This window comes from Gekko japonicus, unplaced genomic scaffold (assembly GCF_001447785.1).
Source record: "Gekko japonicus isolate JY-2015 unplaced genomic scaffold, Gekko_japonicus_V1.1 scaffold2642, whole genome shotgun sequence".
NCBI lineage: Eukaryota > Metazoa > Chordata > Lepidosauria > Squamata > Gekkonidae > Gekko > Gekko japonicus.
The window spans coordinates 95,171-116,602 of record NW_015165901.1 but is presented as its reverse complement, the minus strand read 5'-3'; the positions used below and the strand labels follow the sequence as shown (position 1 = coordinate 116,602).

At 46.2% G+C, this 21,432-nt stretch overlaps 1 protein-coding gene across 1 annotated transcript in view; it reads left to right on the top strand.

The window, feature by feature from the left end:
• The first annotated feature begins 3,858 nt into the window (after positions 1-3,858).
• The window catches only part of GSR (glutathione reductase), a 26,999-nt gene continuing 9,425 nt past the window's right edge, over positions 3,859-21,432 (top strand). The window contains 6 exon segments of the mRNA XM_015411370.1: positions 3,859-4,285; positions 9,748-9,774; positions 11,969-12,057; positions 14,174-14,243; positions 15,348-15,495; positions 19,219-19,273. Of these exon segments, the coding sequence (XP_015266856.1) occupies positions 4,046-4,285; positions 9,748-9,774; positions 11,969-12,057; positions 14,174-14,243; positions 15,348-15,495; positions 19,219-19,273 (629 nt within the window). The 5' untranslated portion in view covers positions 3,859-4,045.

The window sequence follows — 21,432 nt, the reverse complement described above, 5'->3', positions numbered from 1 at the left end:
GGTGCTTCTTAAGTTATCCGTGTGGTACAGGCCGGAGCTATGTGTTCTAGTAGCTTCCACACCACAGAAGTGATGTAAGGAGGGGTCCCAATGCTTGCTGAATGACCGAATAGCTTTGTTTTACTAGGCATCTTTGGTGTTGGATGCAAATATTATTTCAATATAATCATATTTTGTAACTGCTTTATTGATTGATGATTAGTTCTACCATATTTGTAATCCTCCTTGAGTCTCAGGAAGAAAGGTAGGTTTCTTTCCTGACCTCAGATTCTTCCCATATAAGCAGTTTTTCTATATTTTATCATTTATGCTGGTATCACAAGGAAAAAGTACCACAACACGGCTAACTCTTCCCAAACAAGACTAGCTCTTTGCCATATTGGACACAAGGCTTGTGTGGGAGTTGCATATGATGTTGTGGGAATGATGACCACATCTGTTTTTAGGGCTGCAAAAGAGGAAGGTGAAACAATTTTGAAATCCATAGTCAGGATCTTGAAACCATTTTGACAATGACATGAGTTAGTTTCCTGGATTCCAGTAAGTGGAAGCCTTAAAGTTTAAGGCTTAAACACTGATTTCTCTTTTCTCTCTTTCCCTCCCACATACATTCAGATGTTATTTTGAAGTATGGGTTATTCCTTGGCTGCAGAATGTTGAGGTATTAGTCTCCCACTGTCAATGACGTCTCCTCAAAGATGGCTAAGGGTTCTACCGGTGTCTTCCTTGCTCTGTGACAAAACTGTCAATAAATAAGCTGGACTGAAAATATTTGGCATTTCCTTGGTTTTCTTTGTTTACAGTCTACTAACTCTGGCCCTGGCACCTACCCATTAACCTGCCCATTCTTTCTCTGCCCTATGGCCTTGATCCACAAGAGCCACTCAAGTCCCTGTACAAAGACTCTCTCTGGGGTTCCCTCCAAACTATCTAAACCCAAGCCAAATAATGTATGAAAACGACCTGCCTGATTTGCTTTTAGCATGAACAGGCTAATAATAGGTTTTCTCCATATGCACTGTACAATTTTCCCCGTTCTACTCCACAAATGCATACCCCAGCCTTCCTCCAAATGCTTTGGGCTGGATATCTGGTCACCTGTCCTTGTTATTCTCAGAGCATCCCTGATTTCAGGTTCAATCTCCAGCTGAAAGGAGCAGGCAGCAAATTATGTGAAAGACCTGCACCTGAGACCCTGGAGAGCAGATGCCTATCAAAGTAGACAATATCGTCCTTGATATTCCAAGGGTCTGATTCTCCATATGGCAGCTTCATATGTTTGTTATATTAGGAAGGGGTTGTAGCTCAGTGGCTGAGCACCCACTTTGCACATGTAACCCCAAAGAACCAGCTGGTTTAGCCTAGTGGGTGCAGAGTTATCACACACTGCTTAGCAGCAGAGCAAGAGGCAGGTTGCTGGGGAGAATGATAAAAATGTCTAGGTTCTTTATTACCTTGTACAAGGTTAATGCCCTGACCTGGATAGCCCAGGCTAGCCCAATCTCATCAGCTCTCAATAGCTAAGCAGAACCAGCCCTGGCTAGTATTTGGAAGGGAGACCACCAAGGAATACCAGGGCTGGGACACAGGGGCGTGCAATGGCAAGCTACCTCTGGAATGTCTCTTGTCTTGAAAACCTTATGGGTTGCCATTGAAGGAGAACTTCCAGGGAAAGGTATTTGGGCCACCTCCTAAAGTCTTGGGGAAAAATGTTAATACTGTCTCCCCCCCTCTGCACAAAAGAAGTCCCCTGGCTACGATGCCATTTTTTACGCCCCCGATTGCCCCAAATAAAACTTGTGAAATTCGTAAGCCAAATGAGAAGAGGGAAATGGATGGAAAAAAGGCTACAGGGTTGCCATAAGTCAGTTGCAACTTGCAGGCAAAATAAATAATAAAATGAATACAAGGTTAACTGGAAAACTTTGTATGTGAAAATTAATTAGCAATGGGGGGATTAAATTTAGTTTAACTGCCATTATTTTAGCAATTATATTGCGATTGCAGGGCGATATTTTTCAAGTCGCAGCCTGACTAGCCCAGTTTAGCCTGTGCTTGTTAAGAGCTTGGCAGCTAAGCAGGGTCAGTCATGGTGAGTACTTGGATGGGAGTCAAGAAAGACGGGGGTTGTTATGCAGAGGAGTGCAATGGCAAAAACCACCTCTGCTCATCTCTTGCCTCGAACACCCTGAGGATGGGGTTGCCATGAGTCAGTTGTACTCCATGACACATTTTTTATTCATTCATCTTTCAAGCTGCACATTGCATTCTGGTTACTGTGTTGTGCAGTTTGTTGGAACTGAATCCTTTCGAAAGATCTCTTCTGCACCTTGGTGGACTTGAGAAGCAGGACTTTACCATAACTCACCATGAAGTTCTGCAAGCAAGAACTAGTCGCTTAATTAAATTCAGAGAAAGATCTTCTGTTGCAGTTTCCTGTTCTCTGTGATATTTACGTGTTAGCTGCATCTGTTTTTATTGTATTGTTCTGTACGGTGGAAAGGTTGAGTTCCATTCTTATTTTAAATCATTTTGTCTTACAAGTGCTCTTTCTGAATTAGCCCCATAGAACCCACACAGAAAGAAGTGACACGGGCAGATGGTTCAAAACCCCGATACTTGCAGTCGAAACAATCAGGTAGAACATGATGTGACACAACTCTACCTGAGACTCTGACAAGCCACTACAAGTCTGAAAAGGCACCACTGTCTGTTGGCATCTGGATATGCAGCAGCTTCATGTATTCCCATACACCAGCAGTGGCTCAGTTGGTGCTTGGGTCCGTTGCCAGGTCCCCCTTGGCTACTGGCAGGAGGTGGAGGGGTAGGGTTTCCATCTCCAGGCTGAGGAGCTTCTGGAGATTTGGGGGTGGAAGCTGGGGAGGTCAGGGACCTCAGTGGGGTACAATGCTGTAGAGTCCACCCTCCACTGCATCCATTTTCTCCAAGAGAGCTGATCTCTGTAGTCTGGAGAGGAGCTATAATTTCCGGGGGATCCCCAGGTCTCACCTGGAGGCTGGCATCCCTAGCTGGTGCTTCTGGTGGGTGGAGTCTCCATGTTACTGTCAAACTTTTTAAAAACCCAGCTTGCTTGGCTGAGTGAAGGCAAACACCAGCCATGCAGTGCTGGAATAAAAATCTGCTAGTCTTTCAAGTGCCACTAACAGGGCCAGATTCAGACTTGCTGAGGCCCTAAACTATACAAATTACATCAGCTGGTCTCAGAAAAATTTAAAATATATACGCCTTTTTAATATTTGAAAATATATTGTCTTTTAATTTTTATTAAAAATAATAAAGGATGTGTTTACAAAACCACAGAAATAATTACATAATTAAAGGGTTTTAAAATGACAAATAAGGCTTCAGCAGATTGCGAGGCCCTAAACGGTAGCTTATTTAGTTTATGCGTAAATCCGACTGCTACAGGCTGACAGGGCTGCAGCCCTGGAATTACAGCCATACACACACCAAAGCGAGCAGGCAGCCCCTCAGAAAACTACCCATATTTAAGCAGGGGTTTGGACTAGAGGGTTGCCAGCTTCAGGTTGGGAAATACCTGGAGATTCTGGGGGTGGAGCCTGAGGAGGGCGGGGTTTGGTGAGGGACGGGACTTCAATGGGCTATAATGCCATGCCGTCCACCTTGCAAATCAGCCATTTTCTCCAGGTGAACTGATCTCGATGTATAATCAGGTGTGATCCCAGGAGATCTCCAGCTACCACCTGGAGGTTGGCAACACTCGACTAGATGGCACAAAACGGTTTCCCCCTTCCCTGTGGAGTCTGGAGGGCTCCGATGGTGAGGCCCGAAAGGAAAGGAACGCACACACACACACACCGCCTCTTTACCTCACACCGCCTCCGGCCCGCGGCAGGCTTTGGGCCTGGAGCGGGCGGCTCCCTCCTCCGCGCCTCACGAGAGGCTCTTGGGGCGTTTAGCCAACCAGAGCCGGCCTGGGCAGGGCCGAAGGGAGGCTCCCGCGCCCTCAGAAAACGCCGCTCCGGGCCTCCTCTCGCCGGCGGCGGCGGCGAAGGGGGGCGGGATGAGGTGGCCGCGCCCGTCCTTCCCCCTCAGCGCCGCCAGAGCTGCTTTCCTCCTCCTCGCCCGCCGCGCCGCCATGGCCCAGCTCCGCGCGCCGTCCTCCTCCTCGTCGTCCACCGCCACCGCCTTCGATTACCTGGTGCTGGGGGGCGGCTCGGGCGGGCTGGCCAGTGCCCGGCGCGCCGCAGAACTCGGGGCTCGGGCTGCGGTGGTGGAAAGAGGGCGGCTCGGGGGTACCTGCGTGAGTCGAGAGTGTCCGGGAGGAAGGGGTGGCTGAGGGTTGGCTGGGATTGGGGCTTTGAGGTTGTAGCAGGCTTACTCCCGAGTAACTGGGGCAACCCTCTGCAGAGTGAGTCACCCCCCGCAGGTTTCTGTGGCCTGAACTCTCTGCCTGGTATTGCGCTCAGGTGGGCTTATAGCCGTGTTGGTCTGAAGCGACAGAACAAGGTTTGAGTCCAGTGGCACCTTTGAGACCAAGAAAGTTGAGTTCTGGGTAGAAGCTTTGGCACTTCGAAGAAGTGTGCATGCAAAGAAGAAGAAGAAGAAGAAGTGGTGCGCGTGCATGTGCACGAAAGCTTATACCCACAATTAAACTTTGTTACTGGACTCAAACTTTGTAGTATTGCACTGTGAGCTGCTGGGATCTGGAGCGGACGTTTTGAGGAAGTAGGCAGAGGATCGGCACGTCTCTTTTGAAGCTGGTTTCACTTGGCCCCTGCATGAACACAGAAAGATGCAGGGCTTTTATTCTACGAGGTTTCTTAACTGTCAAGTTCCCCTTCTACATGTCGATATTTGGAACATTTCTGTACCGCTGTTTGACTCAGCTCAGGCTCCCTAAAGTGGCAGAGGTCAACAAAAGTGCACTGGGTAAAAAGAAACTGGGGCCCCTGCCACACGGGCAGGAAACTGCAGAGGAGAAGTGTGGCTGTTTGCCCCGGGGCAAACTAACATGCAGTAAAGCGATCAGACCTACTGTGGAGGTTCTGTGGAGGTACTGTGGAGGTTCCATGGCAAGGGAGAGGTGCCGATCACAACACACGCCTGCGCGCAATGAAGAAGCGCGCGGCGCGGCGAACTGGTTTTCTTTTTTTGTGTACACTACGAATGCGCATGCTCCGTTGGGTGCGTGTGCGCATCCACGGAGACGTGGGGGGAAAAAAACCCTTTTCCGCAAGGGGACATGGGCGGGCGCCGGATACCACCGGAAACGCGATCAGACGCCCGCCCTTGCCCCGCAGTTTCTGGAAACTAGTACCTCCAAGGTACTAGTTTTTTGCTGCGCTTTTTCGGCAGGAAGCCTCAGTTGTGCCACGGAAGCACTACGCTTCCCAGATGTGCTGGTGAGATCGCGACCGGAAACTCCGCTTGTCTTCCGTATCTCTTGCGTGGCTAATGTTGCGTGTGACCGCAGCCTATATTCCTTTTCCTGGCCATACTCAAACTTGGAAACTAGCTGGCAGTCATTCCAGATGTGTAGCCATGTTAATCTTCAGCAACGTAAGAATCCAGTCGGGCCTTAGAGAGACTAGCAGAATGTATTCCAGCATAAAGTTTTGTGAGCAGGGGCAACTTCATGCGTGTGATGAGGTGGACTCTGGCTCATGACAAATTTATGCAGGGATAAATATTGTTAGTTTCGCCTGTTTGGATTGGCCATAGATTCAGGTCAGGCAGAAGGAAGTAATACATCACATAAGGGGTAGGTGCCTTGTGGAACTCAATGCTATGAGATGTGATAGCTGCTAGTTTAGGTGGGTTGTAGAAAAGGGAATTTGACAGATTCATGGAGGATTGGTGAACACAGGTTCAGAGGCATGTGTTTTTATGACTCCCCGTGTACCTCTCCCCCATGCATGTTAGACCCACGCCCTCCCTTGTGGGATTTTGTTAGCTGAGGAGCACACCAGCCCGTGATGCATGGTTAATTTTGCTCTCATGGTTGGCGCTGATTGTCCCTACAGAAATGAATGTCAGCCATTCACTTATGTAAGAAGAAGGAAAAGGATGCTGTGGAGTTGCCAGTGGGGTGGAGGCTAAGCGTTATGCTCAAAGTAGTGTACAAATTATATCAGATAAAACAATTCCAATAGGTTTGTAACAAAACCTCTGCCTTCCATGTAAACCAGGCCCGTAGCCAGGATTTTTAAAGTCAGGGGGCATTTACATTTCTTAGGGGGCACTGGCTAATTGAATTAAAGGAATGTCCATCTCCTTCCCCGCACCTGCCACGGCTCGGGGGTCCTGGGCTGGTTGGGAAGTCAGGGGGCCTTGCCAGTAAGTCAGGGGGCCTAGCCCCAAGATACCCCACTGTAGCTACGGGCCTGATGTAAACCTCTTTGCAACAGAGGGGTCCATGTTTCACATTGATGGAATATAGCTATCATGTCATCTTTGGGAGCTTGCACTTTTTGAGTTGCCTGACAGGGAGAAATTCAAAAGGTGCAGGTTTCCCCATAACTATAACTCTGTCCCAGATTCTTGCCAGATTTCTACCTACCTTGCTGCCTGCAAGTTAAAAGTCTCAAGAGCCCCCCCCCTCGTAATAATAGGATTTAATGTTTTGCAACCATTCCCTGATGGTGATGTCATCGATAAGCGGCTTAGGAAAAACTGATTTTCGCTATAAAGTTTCATTGTTGCTCTACTGCTAGCACTGGCTTGTTAGATGCACACACTGTTTTCCTTTGGATTATATTTGCATATACAACCAGAGATCTTATATCTAAAAGCAGTGGCTAGGATCCAAAGAATGACTTGGGCACACTCAAGGGTTTTGTACATGCCTAGTGACTCCCCCCCAAGACAACCCGGAAGCTGTGTGGCAGAACTGCTTCTGAAACTCATCTCCCTTTCAGAATCGATCTGTCGTGCAGTTTGAAGGACTGCAGATTGAGAAGCAGGTCCAAAGTTCTGTATGGGTAGAACGCCAACAATTCTTTAGCTCTGAGTCAGAATGCGGAAAAGATTCATACGTATTTTTTGATTCAAAGGTTCACACCATGCACAGACCGCACAGGGCCGGCTCACTAGGCGAACTAGGCGATCGCCTAGAGCAGGCCGGCCCTTAGGGGCGCCAAACTGCACCCGCCCCCGTACTCTGAGAGTTTCTTGATTATTTGTGTTTTTCATTCTTCCTAAAATACATTTATTTTTGAAAATTGGTGGGCGCACGGGGGGGGGGGGCGCCAGAAGGGATCCTCACCTAGGGTGCAAAATAAGCTGGGGCCGGCCCTGAGACCGCACGTGTGTCATTTTGAGAGCAGCCTGATTTTGCTAATCAGTGGTATTCTACACCCTGCTCATGCTGTCAGGGAAAGGCAACCATCTCTTGTACCCATACACAGCTGCATTTTGGAATAAGTGCTTTTACGCCTCTAAGGTGCCACTGGACTCCTATTTTATTTTGTAGCTACCATCTCACATGGCTGCTCAACTGGAATTAGCAGCTAGTCAAGGTGGAGGATAAGATTCTGACCACCTTGCAGAGACTGGAGCACAGAATCAGTCTGCAAGACTGGGCTTGGTGAGGTCATGGAGATGAACGTATTTCTCCAAGATGAGGTGGATAAGACGAAGTTCAAAAAACCAGAATGAAAGAAAAGAATTCTGGAGAGATTTTGCAATTGTTTCGGATTTCTTACCTTTTATACTTTTTTAAAAAAAATTATGTAATCCTCATGCCAGTAAAGAGCACAAGGAAGTTAGGCTTGTAAAATGGAGGACTGAGAAGAGGGAATATTTTTGAAGTGACTGGCTTGAACAAGTCGAGTTGTTGAGCAAGGAAGATAGGTGAGAGATTACTCTTTAGCTGGCTGTGTAGGGAATGGCATGCATTTGGCAATGGCTGGTAAACAGTAAGGGCTTGACTGTCCCCAACTGACTGTAGCTGGGAAATCAGGTTTAAATGGAGAAAGAGACGTGAGGCTGTTAAGGGGCTTGTCTGTGTTCTAAGATGAATTATGGAGCCTCGAAGCACTATAGAATTCAAAGTGCCTGGATCCACCCATTAGTGTGGAACTGGTTCTTCTGTCTTGAAGCAGGGTGAAAAAAGGAAAAAGAACTGTGACAATTTAGCGCTTGGTAATATATTCATAAATCATAATATACAATAACAGAAAATAAGTAATATATATAGTGAATGTAGACGGTGGTCTCCGGAATGGTGTGCCGTTTCGACAATGATCTTCTTCTGAACATGATGAAGTGAATCAACAGTATATTTCCAATATGTCACCAAGAGAAATGAATTGTTGAAAGACAGTTTTTGTACACACCCTTGTTCAGAAGAAGATCATTGTCGAAACGGCACACCATTCCGGAGACCACCATCTACATTCACTATATATATTACTTATTTTCTGTTATTGTATATTATGATTTATGAATATATTACCAAGCGCTAAATTGTCACAGTTCTTTTTCCTTTTTTCCTTGGTCTTATTACTGTGCCCATTCTTGTACTATTCTTTGAAGCAGGGTGAGCCATCTCAGAAGGCAGACTTCTAGGGCCAGCAGAGTTGTCAGTTAAATAAATTATTGTTCAGTTTTTAATTGGCCATGACTATATTCTCTGATTGTATTGCAAAGATTCTGTTCAAGCTGAAAGAAAGAACATAGCTGCTAAAAGATAACCCTGTTGCCTTAGAATGCCATTACAGGGGGCGGGGATATTTTATGCCTACTTCATCCAGATTTAAAGTCTATTTATTCATTACATGTTGTTTTCTGCCCTTTGGACAAGTGCAGAGAGGCGTATGTAGCGCTCCCAAAGGAAGTTCCACCCAAGTGCTGACACCTGGCCCAGCTTAGCAACAAGACTGAAAAAGAGCCCTGCTAGATCAGCTCCGAGGTCTGTTTGTCTAGCGTCCTGGTTCCTGTAGTTACGTTTAGTTGCTTGCACTAATAGCCATTGATAGATATTTCCTCCACAAATTTGCCCAATCCCCTTTTCAAGACATCTAAGCTAGCGGCCAACTGTACATGAAGGCAATGATTTCTATTAAGTGTGCTTTGAGTGAAGATGAATTTTAGGTCTGTGAATTCCAATGAAAAGGGAGAAAAACGTTTTCTCTCTTCGCTTTCTCCACACTAGGCGTTATTTTATAACTTCTGTTACGGCCTCTCTCTTGTAGTGATGCGGTGATCCAGCACTAATTAAAAAACAGTTCCCAGCACAGTGTCATGTTTTAACACGGCTGAGAAACAGGACCCACAATGAGGTTGCGGAGCAGGGGTTGGTTTGTTGTTGGATCTTGTAGTCACTCAGAGAAGGGAAAAGGTTAAGTCTCATCCTTATGATGTTCCAGCATACGTCCCTTTCACTGTCTTGTATGCAAAGGAATAGCTGTGATAATTCCTAAGGAGTAACAAATGCACTGCGGTCTTATGGCCTCAGTCCAGTGCCCCCACCCCCCGCCACTGCTTTTTGAGGTTTAAAGATGTCATAGAACCATTGAGTTGGAAGGGGCCAACCCCTTGCTCAATGCAGGATCAGCCTAGAGCATCCCTGGCCAGTGTTTGTCCAGCTGCTGCTTGAAGACTGCCAGGGAGGGGGAGCTCGCCACCTCCCTAGGCAGCTGATTCCACTCTTGAACAGCTCTTACTGCCAGGAGCGCTCATCACAGATTCCTTGCACGGCATATAGTTTGACTCCTAATAATACTAGCTTTTGACACTCTTCCATTTGTTGTTCTCTTCTAGGTGAATGTTGGATGTGTACCTAAAAAGGTAAAAAAACCCAAACTTTAAAATGCTTCATATTTTATGAGGAGGGGGGATTCTTGGCTGAAAAAGTGAAAATTCAGTGTGGGTACTTTTTATAAGTAGGAAATTGTGCAATATGGGCACTGTCACGTTAAGGCCAAATCCCAAAGGCTCTCTAGAAAGGGGAGGCTCAGGTCTTGTGGACATAACTGGAGAAGGTTAGATTTAGGAGAAGGTTAGATTTAGGCAACGCAAAGTTGTAGCCTGTTCAGTTAGTTGTTGTGTTCCAGTAAACACAGTTCTTGTGACCCTCTACTACTGATTCCCCCCCCCCCGCCTAGCAATGCCACAGAAGTCTGCTCAGTCTATTCTAGACCTTGTGTGCATGCCCCTGATATGGTAGGAGGAAAACAGTCCTTACAGACTAGTGCTGTTTTACTCTGCATGGGAAAAATGTATCATAAAATTACCAGGAAGACCTCCCAACCCAGCTCCTGGCTGCTTCCTTGGTGGTGGTGGTGGAAAGGGCCGTCAACTTGCAGCTGACACGGCCACCCTGTAGGGTGTTCAAGGCAAGAGACTAACAGAGGTGGGTTTGCCATTGCTGCCCTCCGTGTAGTGACCCTGGGCTTCCCCGGTGGTCTCCCATCCAAGTACTAACCAGGGCCAACCCTGCTTAGCTTCTGACATCGGATAAGATCAGGCTAGCCTGGTCCATTCGTATCAGGGCTTTGCTTAGTGACCTATGTGTTTAGGTCACAGGACGCTTCAAACAATGTCACCAAGGCGTTCTGCTCCTTGTCCGGAAAGAATTATTTGCCTTTGAGTGGCTAAATTGAAGACCGCGTAGCTGGTGTTGCTTTGTGAGCTGCCCTGAGCCACTTGTGTGGGAGGGCGGGATAGAAGTGTAATTAAAAATAATAATAAATTAATGAAAGAGCCACACTGTAATGGGGGACCAAACGTTTAGAAAGAAAGTGTTAATTATTAAGGGATGGATCCAGAGCACTGTCAGCAGAGCGAAGCTGGCAGAAGGAGACTTCCCTGTTTCTTCTCCCCCCTTCGGCTCCTAGGGATTGAGGTAGCTGCAGGAATATTGTGAGAGGCAAATTGGGGATCTGTAGCTAAATAGCTAAGCAGGGTCAACCCTGCTTAGTACTTGGAAGGGAGACCTCCAAGGGGAGTGCAGGATTGCTAGGCAGAGGCAGGCAATGGCAAACCACCTCTGAACATTTTCCTTGAAAACCCTACGGGGTCACCATCAGTCGGCACCTTCCACCACCAGCTAGAGGAAAGAACTGGAGAAGACCATCCTCCCCCTCAGCTGCCAATGGAAGAGCCATTCTGCTGATGGAACTACTGTAACACTGGTGAAACGGGCACTTTTGGAGCCAACCCTAAAAGTACGTCTCACCGTTTCCATTAGCACGGCCAGTGCAGCTAACCACAGTCAAAGCTGCATGAAACAGTTACTCTAAATCCATGCAAAATGGTGCTGTGGACTGTGACGCATTAATCCCAGACAGCAAAGCTGGATTGAAGCACAAGCTTGTATTGTAGCTAACTACAGTCAAAGCTGCATGAAACAGTTACTCTAAATCCATGCAAAATTATTGGGAATTATAGAACGATAGCTCATAGTAAGTGACAGAAATGGAGGGGGTGGCCTGGTGCTGTGGACTGTGACGCATTAATCCCAGACAGCAAAGCTGGATTGAAGCACAAGCTTGTATTGTACCCTTAAATTAAAAGATTCAGGCACGAGTCCTGCAAGTGCTCCCCTTTGCCATTCTTGCCATAAAGGCCCAAAGGTGCCCATTATTATTTTGGGCCTGTTAAACGTAAGGTGAGATGAAGAGATCACTTTTTAGAGAATTATCTGTAAGGTTGTGCAGTCCAGGTCTGGGCAGTCTGTGACCCACCAAGCTCAACTCACCCCACCAGCCCAATGAGGCTGCTCAAATGGGGCTCAATAGTCCTGGCTTCTGTAGCCTGCCTAGAATTGCAAATAGAGTACCACGTCACGTGCAGGGTAGGTGAGCTGTATTTATCTAGGTGGGTCACAAGTGGACCAGTTTATCTCAGTCAGTGCCCCAAAACAGGTTCCTGCAAACGTTTCTCTGCTCCCGATATATGAGCTGAATTGTATAAAACAGTAATTGACAGTGTGACTTTCCCCCATTAATTTGTATACTGTTCTGGGTGCTTCCTCTGAAAGGTGATGTGGAATACAGCCGTCCACACGGAATTCATCCATGATCATGCAGATTATGGCTTTCAAGTAGCTGATATGAAATTTAATTGGCGGTAAGTCTGAAGTTACACACTGGAATTCTGCATATGTTGATAAAAAAGTGCCATGAGTTGATAACTGTCCTTCCAGCGCTTGTGATGGGGTAATGATGGTAATAAATTAACTGTTCTGGAGTAATAATAATAGATTCAGTGTTCTCCTCTTGGTAGCATAACTTTTGTCATTTTGCAATTGTGTGTGTGATGCTTTGGTGCCCTGAGTCTCCGGTTCATGTCTGAAGGGTCTCACTTTGGCAGCGGAAGCCAATTCAGTTTATTCCGTACTTGCAGATTCAATTTTAGCTTATTACAGGGACCCACCTCTGGTTACAGATCTGTCTGATTGGAAGGGGCTGAAATTATTAAAATCAAGGGTTGGATACAGACTAAGCTGGCAGTTTCCCCCAATTCTCCGTTCCTCCGTTGTTCCTCAACATTCCCTGTGCCCCCAGAGCAGTATTTTGTGGGGATTCTCAGCTGCAGTGGGAAAGGGAAGCAGAAGAGTTCCATTCTGCTAATGGAAGGTTTAGTGTGGATCCAACACCAGCACTTACACGTATTAGTTTGGAAGCCAGTTAAGTGGCGGTAATGGTGAAGAGTCTCTTGGCAGTTCATTTGGCTACACAGGGAAGAGACCCATACAGCTTGCAAGGGAGGGGAGTTTCCTTCCCAGCCTTTTGCTCCATTTTCTTTCCCTCCTGGCTCTGCTTCCCCTCACAGTCTTCATATCGATCCATTATCCCCCCCCCCCGCGCTGAACATCTTTCACTTTCATGGTGGAGTAAATTACCACCAAAATCTCATGAGAGGACCTCACAAGATCTTGGCAGCCATTTTAGGTTGCCTAGGCAACTGCAGACTTCAAGTGATCTGTTCTGTGGTTGCCTAGGCAATCCAAAATGGCTGCTGAGGTTGCCTGAGATAGTCTTGCAACGTCACTATAACTATTTTATGTTCTCCCCCCCCACCAACGCTTTTTTGTTGTCAAGTTTTAAGATTTTTCTACAAACCTGGGAGTTCCCTTCATTTACAGAAAAAACTTCCCAACCCATACCTGTCCCCTTTGTGCAGATTTTTTGATCCACTCGCTTGGGGCCAGGCTTGGAATTAAACAATAAGATAGGGTTTTCTTTGATGACAGTGATGTTTCCTACAGCTAACATCTAAAATATAACATTTCTTAACAGTGTGCAAGCTCCAGGGGTGCACAGCCAGTTAGGACTCCCCAGCCTGTGTACAGAAGCATTTTGGGAGCATGCTGCTGTCATTAGTGCTTTGGGGTTTTTGTGGGGTCTTTTGCTGCAGGAAACACCAGTGTAGTTGCAGCAAATAGGCTATATGATACAGACATTGGGTGGCTGTACCACCTTCTCCTAGGGAATCTGCTAGCAGCAGGAAATGGCAGAGAAAAAGGAAAATAAGTTCCAAATGCAAGAATTTCTCTTTCCTCTACTTCTTATCTGTTGCTGTTATAATGCTGCTCATGCAGATGGCAAGTGGATGGGTGAGTGAACAGGGAACCCCATTTGCCCTCTTTGCTCTTGGTGGAGAATTTGTTTCCCAGTAGGAAGAGGGGGAGGACATGCAGCCCCCCCCCCAGTGGCTGTACTGCACACTCTGTTGGCTTCACTGTTACGTGACAGACATGAGCACGTGGAAAGCCGATAGCTGCAGATTTCAATCAGTTGTGAATGGTTCTATATTAAAAAGGTCAGATTTCTCTGCGGTAAGCACAACAGTAGTAACTCAATAGTATCTGATCACTATTGGCATGTTCACTGCCTGGAATTTAAATACAAGCCAAGGGAGTGGCTGTGGCTGTAGATTTTTGTCCTTTGGAATGGTAGACAGAGACACCTGACAATGCTGTGCAATCCACTGGGAAGAAGTTCTGACATCACAGCAGCTGAGCCAATGGTAGTTTTTAGCCAGTATATAAAGAAGTTTGCATCTAGTTAAAGAAAGAAAGATCCGTCTTCTGGTTTGACTGGGTGTTGTGCCTGACTTCATAAACTTCTGTGTGCCTAACCAATGGGGACTGAGAAGGAGGCTCAAGTTTTTAAACTACGGCCTTGCTAGTGCGAGAGAGAGAGAGAGAATTTAGTGACACAAAACTCACATTTTGTTGCAGAGTAATTAAAGAAAAGCGTGATGCTTATGTGAAGCGGCTGAATGAGATCTATCAAAATAATTTGAACAAGGTTTGTAAACGTTCCTGTTTCCCACCTCAGCCAGTCCTGTACCTGCAAAACTCCTTCACTGTTGTAACTACAAAGATTTCCCAGCGGGAAAAAGGGTTCTCTCTTGGTTCATATTATTACTTTGAGTCAATCTGTCTTGGCAATTTGACATACATTGGCCCCAGTCACACGGCAAAGTTGCCGCGGGAGAGGCACGGATGGTGGGCGGATTATCCAGGCACAATCACACCCCAACATCTGGGAAGTGGAGCGCACCCGTGGCTTACCGCCGAAAATGCGCGTTAAAAAAGTAGTACCTCCAAAGTACTAGTAAACGTTTGCCACGGGCTGCCTCCAGACTCCCGTGGTGTGATCGCGCCGGCACGCGGCATTCCCCTCCGGTCCCTCGTTTACCCGGCGGCGCTGAGGGAAGGACCCGTGGTGTGCCGCCAGTGAGTCTGATCGCGTAATCGCGGATCAAACTGCGCCAGGGCAATTAGTCACGCCTCCCCCCCGCAATATCTGGCCCGTGTGACCGGGGCCATTGTTTAGTTTCAAGGGCAAATCATTTTTTGCAAGTTTTTTTCTCCCTGGTTAGATTTTTAAATGTGGTTTGTAAAATGACCAGAAAAAGACCTTTGGACATTACACAGAAGGGTGTCTTAGGCCTGTCTGTACTGCAAACTAGGATCAGTTTTATATTGGTTTAAGTGTCATAGTTATTCTCAGAGAATCCTGGGAACTGTAGTTCAGTAAAGGCGCTGAGAATTTTGTTCCTTGTCTCCCTGGCAGAATTACAGTCCCTTGGATTTCATTCCATTCCATTAAAGCCAATCTACTTCCAGCACAGATACACACCTAGACGGAAACTTTCTGTTTTAGAACCCCCTTTCAGGGGCTGCTCCAAAAATACATGGTAGCTCTGAGTGCCTCAATCAGCTCACTTATCTTCATATATCAGACAAAAAATTCACAACAACGGGAGAGGGTTCGGCACACAGCCGCTTAACCCTGTGAAGGCACAGGGGTGATGAGAACGCCCTAGTCCACACCCAGCTGTATTTACTGATATTTAATTCAGTTCACGTCGTCTTTAACGTTTTAATCTAAAATTGATTTCACTAGGCTCATGTAGAAACCATTCACGGCTATGCGACGTTTACCTCTGATCCCACACCCACGGTTGAGGTGGATGGTAAAAAATACACCGCGCCCCACATCCTGATTGCGACTGGTGGGCAGCCGGTGGTCCCCAGCGAGAGTGAGATCCCCGGTAAGACTTCTAATGGTGCTGTCTTTCTCCCGTGTTTAGGGAACCGTTCATGTTGAAATCTGAGTTGGTCTGAAGCTGAGCTGCTCCCAAAGCTTATTTTACAGGTCCATGAGGATTCCATGGGGTTTACTGTCCATTTGGTCATTACTAAGCCCTGTCAATTATGCATTTATATCGCAATAAAAGGGGAAAAAAACAGAGCCCCTGCCCCAAGAAGCATACAATTTCAATTGTCATTGTTAGACAAGACAACAAAGGGATTGGGGGGGGGTTAGAGGCAAAGGCAATAAGGGGTGAATGTGGGTGCTGTTTGTATTGCCTTGTTTGATCTGTGTATTATACTGTTTGTATTAAGAACATAAGAAGAGCCCGCCTGGATCAGACCAGTGGTCCACCTAGTCCAGCATCCTGTCTCACACAGTGGCCAACCAGTTCCTCTGGAGGGCCAACAACAGGACATAAGAGGCCGAGGCCTTCCCCCGATGTTGCCTCCTGGCTCTGGGATTCAGAGGATTAGTGCCTCTGAGTGTGGAGGTTCCCTTCAGTTAGCATGGCTAGCAGCCATTGATAGATTTCTCCTCCATGAATTCCTTTTAAAGCTGTTTATTCCTGTGGCCATCATTACATCCTCTGGCAGCAAATTCAACATTTTAATCATTTCCTTTTGTCCATCCTGAACGTACTGCCTATCAGCTTCATTGGATGGCCTCAAGTTCTAGTATTTTGGGAGAGGAATAAAAATTTATCTTTGTCAACTCTTTCCACCTCATGCATAATTTTATAAACCTCTATTATGTCCTCCTTTAGTTGTCTCTTTTCTAAACTGAAAAGTCCTAGACTCCTAGACTCTTTAGCCTTTCCCCATAGGGAAGGTGCTCCAACCCCATAATCATTTTGGTTGCCCTCCTCTGTATTTTTTTCCAGTTCTGCAATGTCATTTTGGAGATAGGGTGACCAGGACTGTACACTGTATTCCAAATGAGGCCACACCATAGGTCTGTACAGGGGCATTACAATATTGGCTTGTTTTATTCTCAGTCCCTTTCCTAATAATCCCTAACACAGAGCTTGCCTTTTTTAATGCTGCAGCACACGGGGTTAAGACGTTCATTGAGCTATCCACTATCACTCCGAGATCTTTTTCCCTCTTCAGTCTTAGCACGTTCAGACCCAATTAGCCTGTACTTGAAGTTTGGATTTTTTTTCTCCCAGTGTGCATTATCTTACACTTATCAACATTGAACTTCATTTATCACATTCTTGCCCACTGACTTGGTTTGTGGAGGTCGTCTTGGAACTCTTCACAGTCAGCCTTGGTTTTTACCATCCTGAATAATTTTGTGTCATCTGCAAACCTGGCCATTACACTACTCATCCCTAGATCCAGATCAGTTATGAATAAATGAAATAGTACCGTCCCCAATACTGATCCTTGGTGGTCCCCACTGCTTACTTCCCTCCATTGTGACAACTGTCCAATTATTCCTGCTCTTTGCTTCCTGTCATTTAACCAGTTTTTAATCCATAAGAGAACCTGTCTTCTTATCCTATGACTGCTAAGTTTACTCAGGAGTCTTTGGTGAGGTACCTTTGAAAGTCCAGGTATATAATGTCTACCAGGTCACTATTGTCTACATACTTGTTCACTTTCTCAGAGAACTCCAAAAGGTTGGTGAGACAGGACTCCTCTTTGCAGAACTATGCTGATTTTCCCTCAGCAGGATTTGTCCCTCTATGTGCCTAACAATTCTATCTTTGATTACAGTTTCTATTAATTTGCCTGGGACATACATTAAGCTGACTGACCTGTAATTTCCTGGTTCCCCTCTGTATCTCTTTTTTAAAAATGGTGTAACATTTCTACTGTTCAGTCTGGTACAGTGGCTGAATTTAGTAATATATTACATGTACAGGTTAGTAGATCAATGATCTCACATCTGAGTTCCTTAAAAACTCTCAGGTGTATGCCATCAGAACATGAAGACTTGATAGTTTTTAATTTCCCAAGTAGATCTAGAACTTCATCTGGTCACCACAATTTAGCTCAGTTCTTCAGACTTCCTTCCTGAAAATAGGGGCTGTGGCATGGGTATGTGCCACACATTTTCCACAATGAACACAGAGGGGGGGGAAGTCATTGCGCTTCTCTGCCATCTCCCCATCTTCCTTTAGCAATCCCTTTATTCCTTTTTCATCCAAAGGCCCCACTGTTTCTCTGGCTGGCTTCCTGCTCTGGATATATTTAAAAAAAAAGTTTAGTATTTCTTGATGCTTTTAGCAACCTGCTCCTCAAAATCTCTTTTTGCATGCCTAATTATTGGCTTGTGTTTCTTTTGCCAGCCTGTGGTCCCTCTTGTTTAGTTCATTGGGGCAGACCTTCCGCTTTTGTGTTGTTAACCACGCAGACCTTTTTCTAGACCTGGTAGTACCTTTCCTAACCTGTGGAATCCATTCTGTCTGGGCTTCAATTAGTGTGGTTTTAAATAGCTTCCAAGGATCCTCTAGGGATCTGACTCTTGTATTTCCCCTTCAGCTTCCTTTTTACTATTCCCCTCATTTATGTAAAGTTCCATCTTTTGAAATCAAATGTCACTGTTTTGGACTTTAGGGGTAACTTTCCATTGACCTGAATGTTGAACTTAATAGCATTGTGGTCACTGTTCCCAACTGGTGTAACAACCTCTACATCTCTCACCAGGTCTTGAGACCCGCTCAGAACCAAGTCCAAGATCACTACTCCTCTGGTTGGCTCTGTGACCAACTGTTCCAGTGTGCTGTTTTGAAAATTTTGTACTCTGCCTTGAGTCACATTGAGGAAAGTGGAGTTACAGAGTGGGAACTCTTGAGGAGTTAAGCCAGGCGCCTCTGAACTTTTTGAGCCTGTGGACATCTTTGGAATTCTGACACAGGATGGTGGGCATAACCACAAAATGACTGCCACAGGAAGCAGAGGCAAACCCAAAATGGCTGCTGCGGGAGGTGAAGTCAGCCCACACAGAGGAAGCCAGAGCACAGGGGAGAAGAGTGGTGATTTAAAAATATACTGGGAAAGAAAAGTAGTTTGGAGGGGGAGGAATGCAGGGTAGCTGAAGTCATGACTTCTTCTGTTCCTTACTTCAGCTGTCTTCCTGATTCAGGCAGGGGTCCACAAATTTTGGCTTCCCACCAGCCCTACCCCCCCCCCAAGTCTCCCCCCCATGACTTCCCAGCAACTCCCCTCCCCCCCCCAAGCAATGCTCCCTCTAAGATGTGTAGTCTTGAGAGCAAAAATTCTACTTTGTGAGCTACTGGCATTAAAGTTGTGAGCGAGCGATTTGGCTACTGCATAAATTAGTTTGCTCCGGAACCATCTTTCCTGAGCTAAGACAAAAATGTGTGAGCCGGAGGCTAAAAAACTGTGAGCTAGCTCACACTAACTCAGCTTAGAGGGGACACTGATTACAACTACGCCTATATCAATACAGTCGCCCTGTCTGGGGTGTTGTTTTTATGTCCTGTTCTTTAAACTTGTGGTTTTGGAGGCACTGGATGGCAGTGTTGCTCGCTTTGTGGACAGCAGCAGATTAAAAGGGTACGCACCACCACGTTAGGTCCATTTGTCCGATCCGTCTGCATGTCCGGGCCCAGCACCTGTATTTTTCTGCAACTGTTCTGAATTATGTTAAGTATTTCCTGATCTTAAAACATGGCAGCCTGTGCCTGAAAGCCTGCATTGCTTTCCAGGAGCCAGTTTGGGGATTACCAGCGACGGGTTCTTTGAACTGGAAGACCTGCCTAGGTAAGGTGCCGATCAGTTCCGACACTCCGGTGTGAATCCATTTTCCATTTTTCTTGTGAGTGGGTTTGTCCTATGAATAGAGACATTCTTTCACTCAGATATAAAACTTCAATAGCTGCAGAAAACCAGTTGTTGACTTCTTAACGCAGCTTGTATGATCCCAGGGTGCAGACTTGACTGTTGATGGGATGGATCATGTATTCACTTCTATTTACACCTCACCTTTCATTTTGGCTCAGGTGTGAAGCCTCCCTTCAGACTAAGGAGCCTTCTTCCGATTTGGAGGAGGGACCACTTAAATTATTTTATTTATTTACTTCATTTATATCCTGCCTTTCTCCCCAGTGGGGACCAATGTTCCCTCTAAGCTGTGGGGTCATGTGAGCAAAAATTCTACTTTGTGAGCTACTGGCATTAAAGTTGTGAGCGAGCCATTTGACTACTGCATTAAATTGCTTTGCTCTGGAGCCATCCCTTCCTGAGCTAAGACAAAAATGTGTAAGCCGGAGGCTAAAGAACTGTGAGCTAGCTCACACTAACTCAGCTTAGAGTGGTGGGGACCCAGCGCGACTTACATCCTTTTCCTCTCCTCCATTTTGACCTCACAACATCCCTGTGAGGTAGGTGAGGCTGAGAGGGTGTGACTGGCCCAAGGTCCCCCAGCAAGCTTCCGTGGCAGAGTGGGGATTCAAACCTGGGTTTCCCAGATCCTAGCCTGACACTTTAAGCCCTACACCAGGGGTGGCCAAAGTTGCTTAACATCTCAGCCACACAGAATAAATGTCAGATGTTTGAGAGCCGCAAGACACGAACAAATATTACACACATGTTTTTATTGAGAAAATATGCAAATTTGCTTTTTATTAACATTAAATTAGACTGTGCGAAAGAGCCGCATGTGGCTCCGGAGCTGCAGTTTGGCCACCCCCACACTACACCAGGCTGGCTCTCAGATTGGAGGGAGGCTACTTGGAGGATGGTTGGATCCTCTCCAGTGTCTTGTATAACATCTGATCAATCTTGATAAGATCTAATCGGCCAATAACAGAGCTAGGGGACAGTTTCCTTTGTTCCTGCTACTGCTTGAGAGGCTGTGGGCTCTTGCAAACCCCACTGATTTTCAAAGGGACACATCTTAATTCAGCTACCGAATGGGATTTGCAACTCTTTACACAGTGGATTGTGTCTGCTAAACAGCTGCAGTCTGGTAACCAGCTGTGGTGTCCCAAAGAGAGACAGTCAGCAGTACAGGCCAGTCTCATGGATTCCACCACTGATCCTGCCAATGAATGCACTGCAGTTTGGACTAGCGAGAACTGAAATACACCCGTGTGTCTTGCAAGCAATTTATGTGCGTACTGATTCAACATACATGACACCGGAGAGATCCTCTGTTTATTTCTAGCCACAGCACATCAAAACAGAGCTACTTCTAGGAGCTTGTTTTACCTTGTAACTTAACTTACACTGTTTGCTTTTGTGTGTGTTTGAGAAACATCTGGCATGTCTGCAGTCAAACTTATGGTTGAGGTAACTGGAAGGTTGTGCATTCTTAGCAGGGCTATTTTGGGGCAGGAACACACAGGAACGGAGTTCCGGCTGGCTCCTGAGTTGGCCACGCCCAGCAGGAACTCATTAGCATAATAGGCCACACCCAACAGCAGAAACTCATCAGGATTGGCTACATTAGGGGTGTGTGGCCTAACATGCAAAGGAGTCCCTGCTACAAAAAAGCCCTGGGTTTTGACAACAAAGAAGGTAAACAGAATAAGAAGCAAAAGGTGGGTGTGGCTGGATGAGCACACTTCTGGTAACATGGGGGTGTGGCCAAATGTGCCAATGAGCTGTGCTGTCAGGGGTGTGACCTAATATGCTAATGAGTTTCTGCTGTTAGGTGTGGCCTATTATGCTAATGAGTTCCTGCTGGGTTTTTTCTACAAAAAGAGCCCTGATTCTTAGGACTACCTGCAGGGAGGATATCTTATCCTAATGTGAAGAGTCTGATTTGATTAAAGTTATTTGGCTCGTTTTAAATAACTTGAATTTAAAATTTTGATGTTTTCAAAATAAAATACCACGTGCAGTGGGTAATTGAGGTCAGGAGGCTTACTGAGCTCGTGGATGGAGTGTTGCCTGAAAGTTTGTCTTCATCTTTCCCT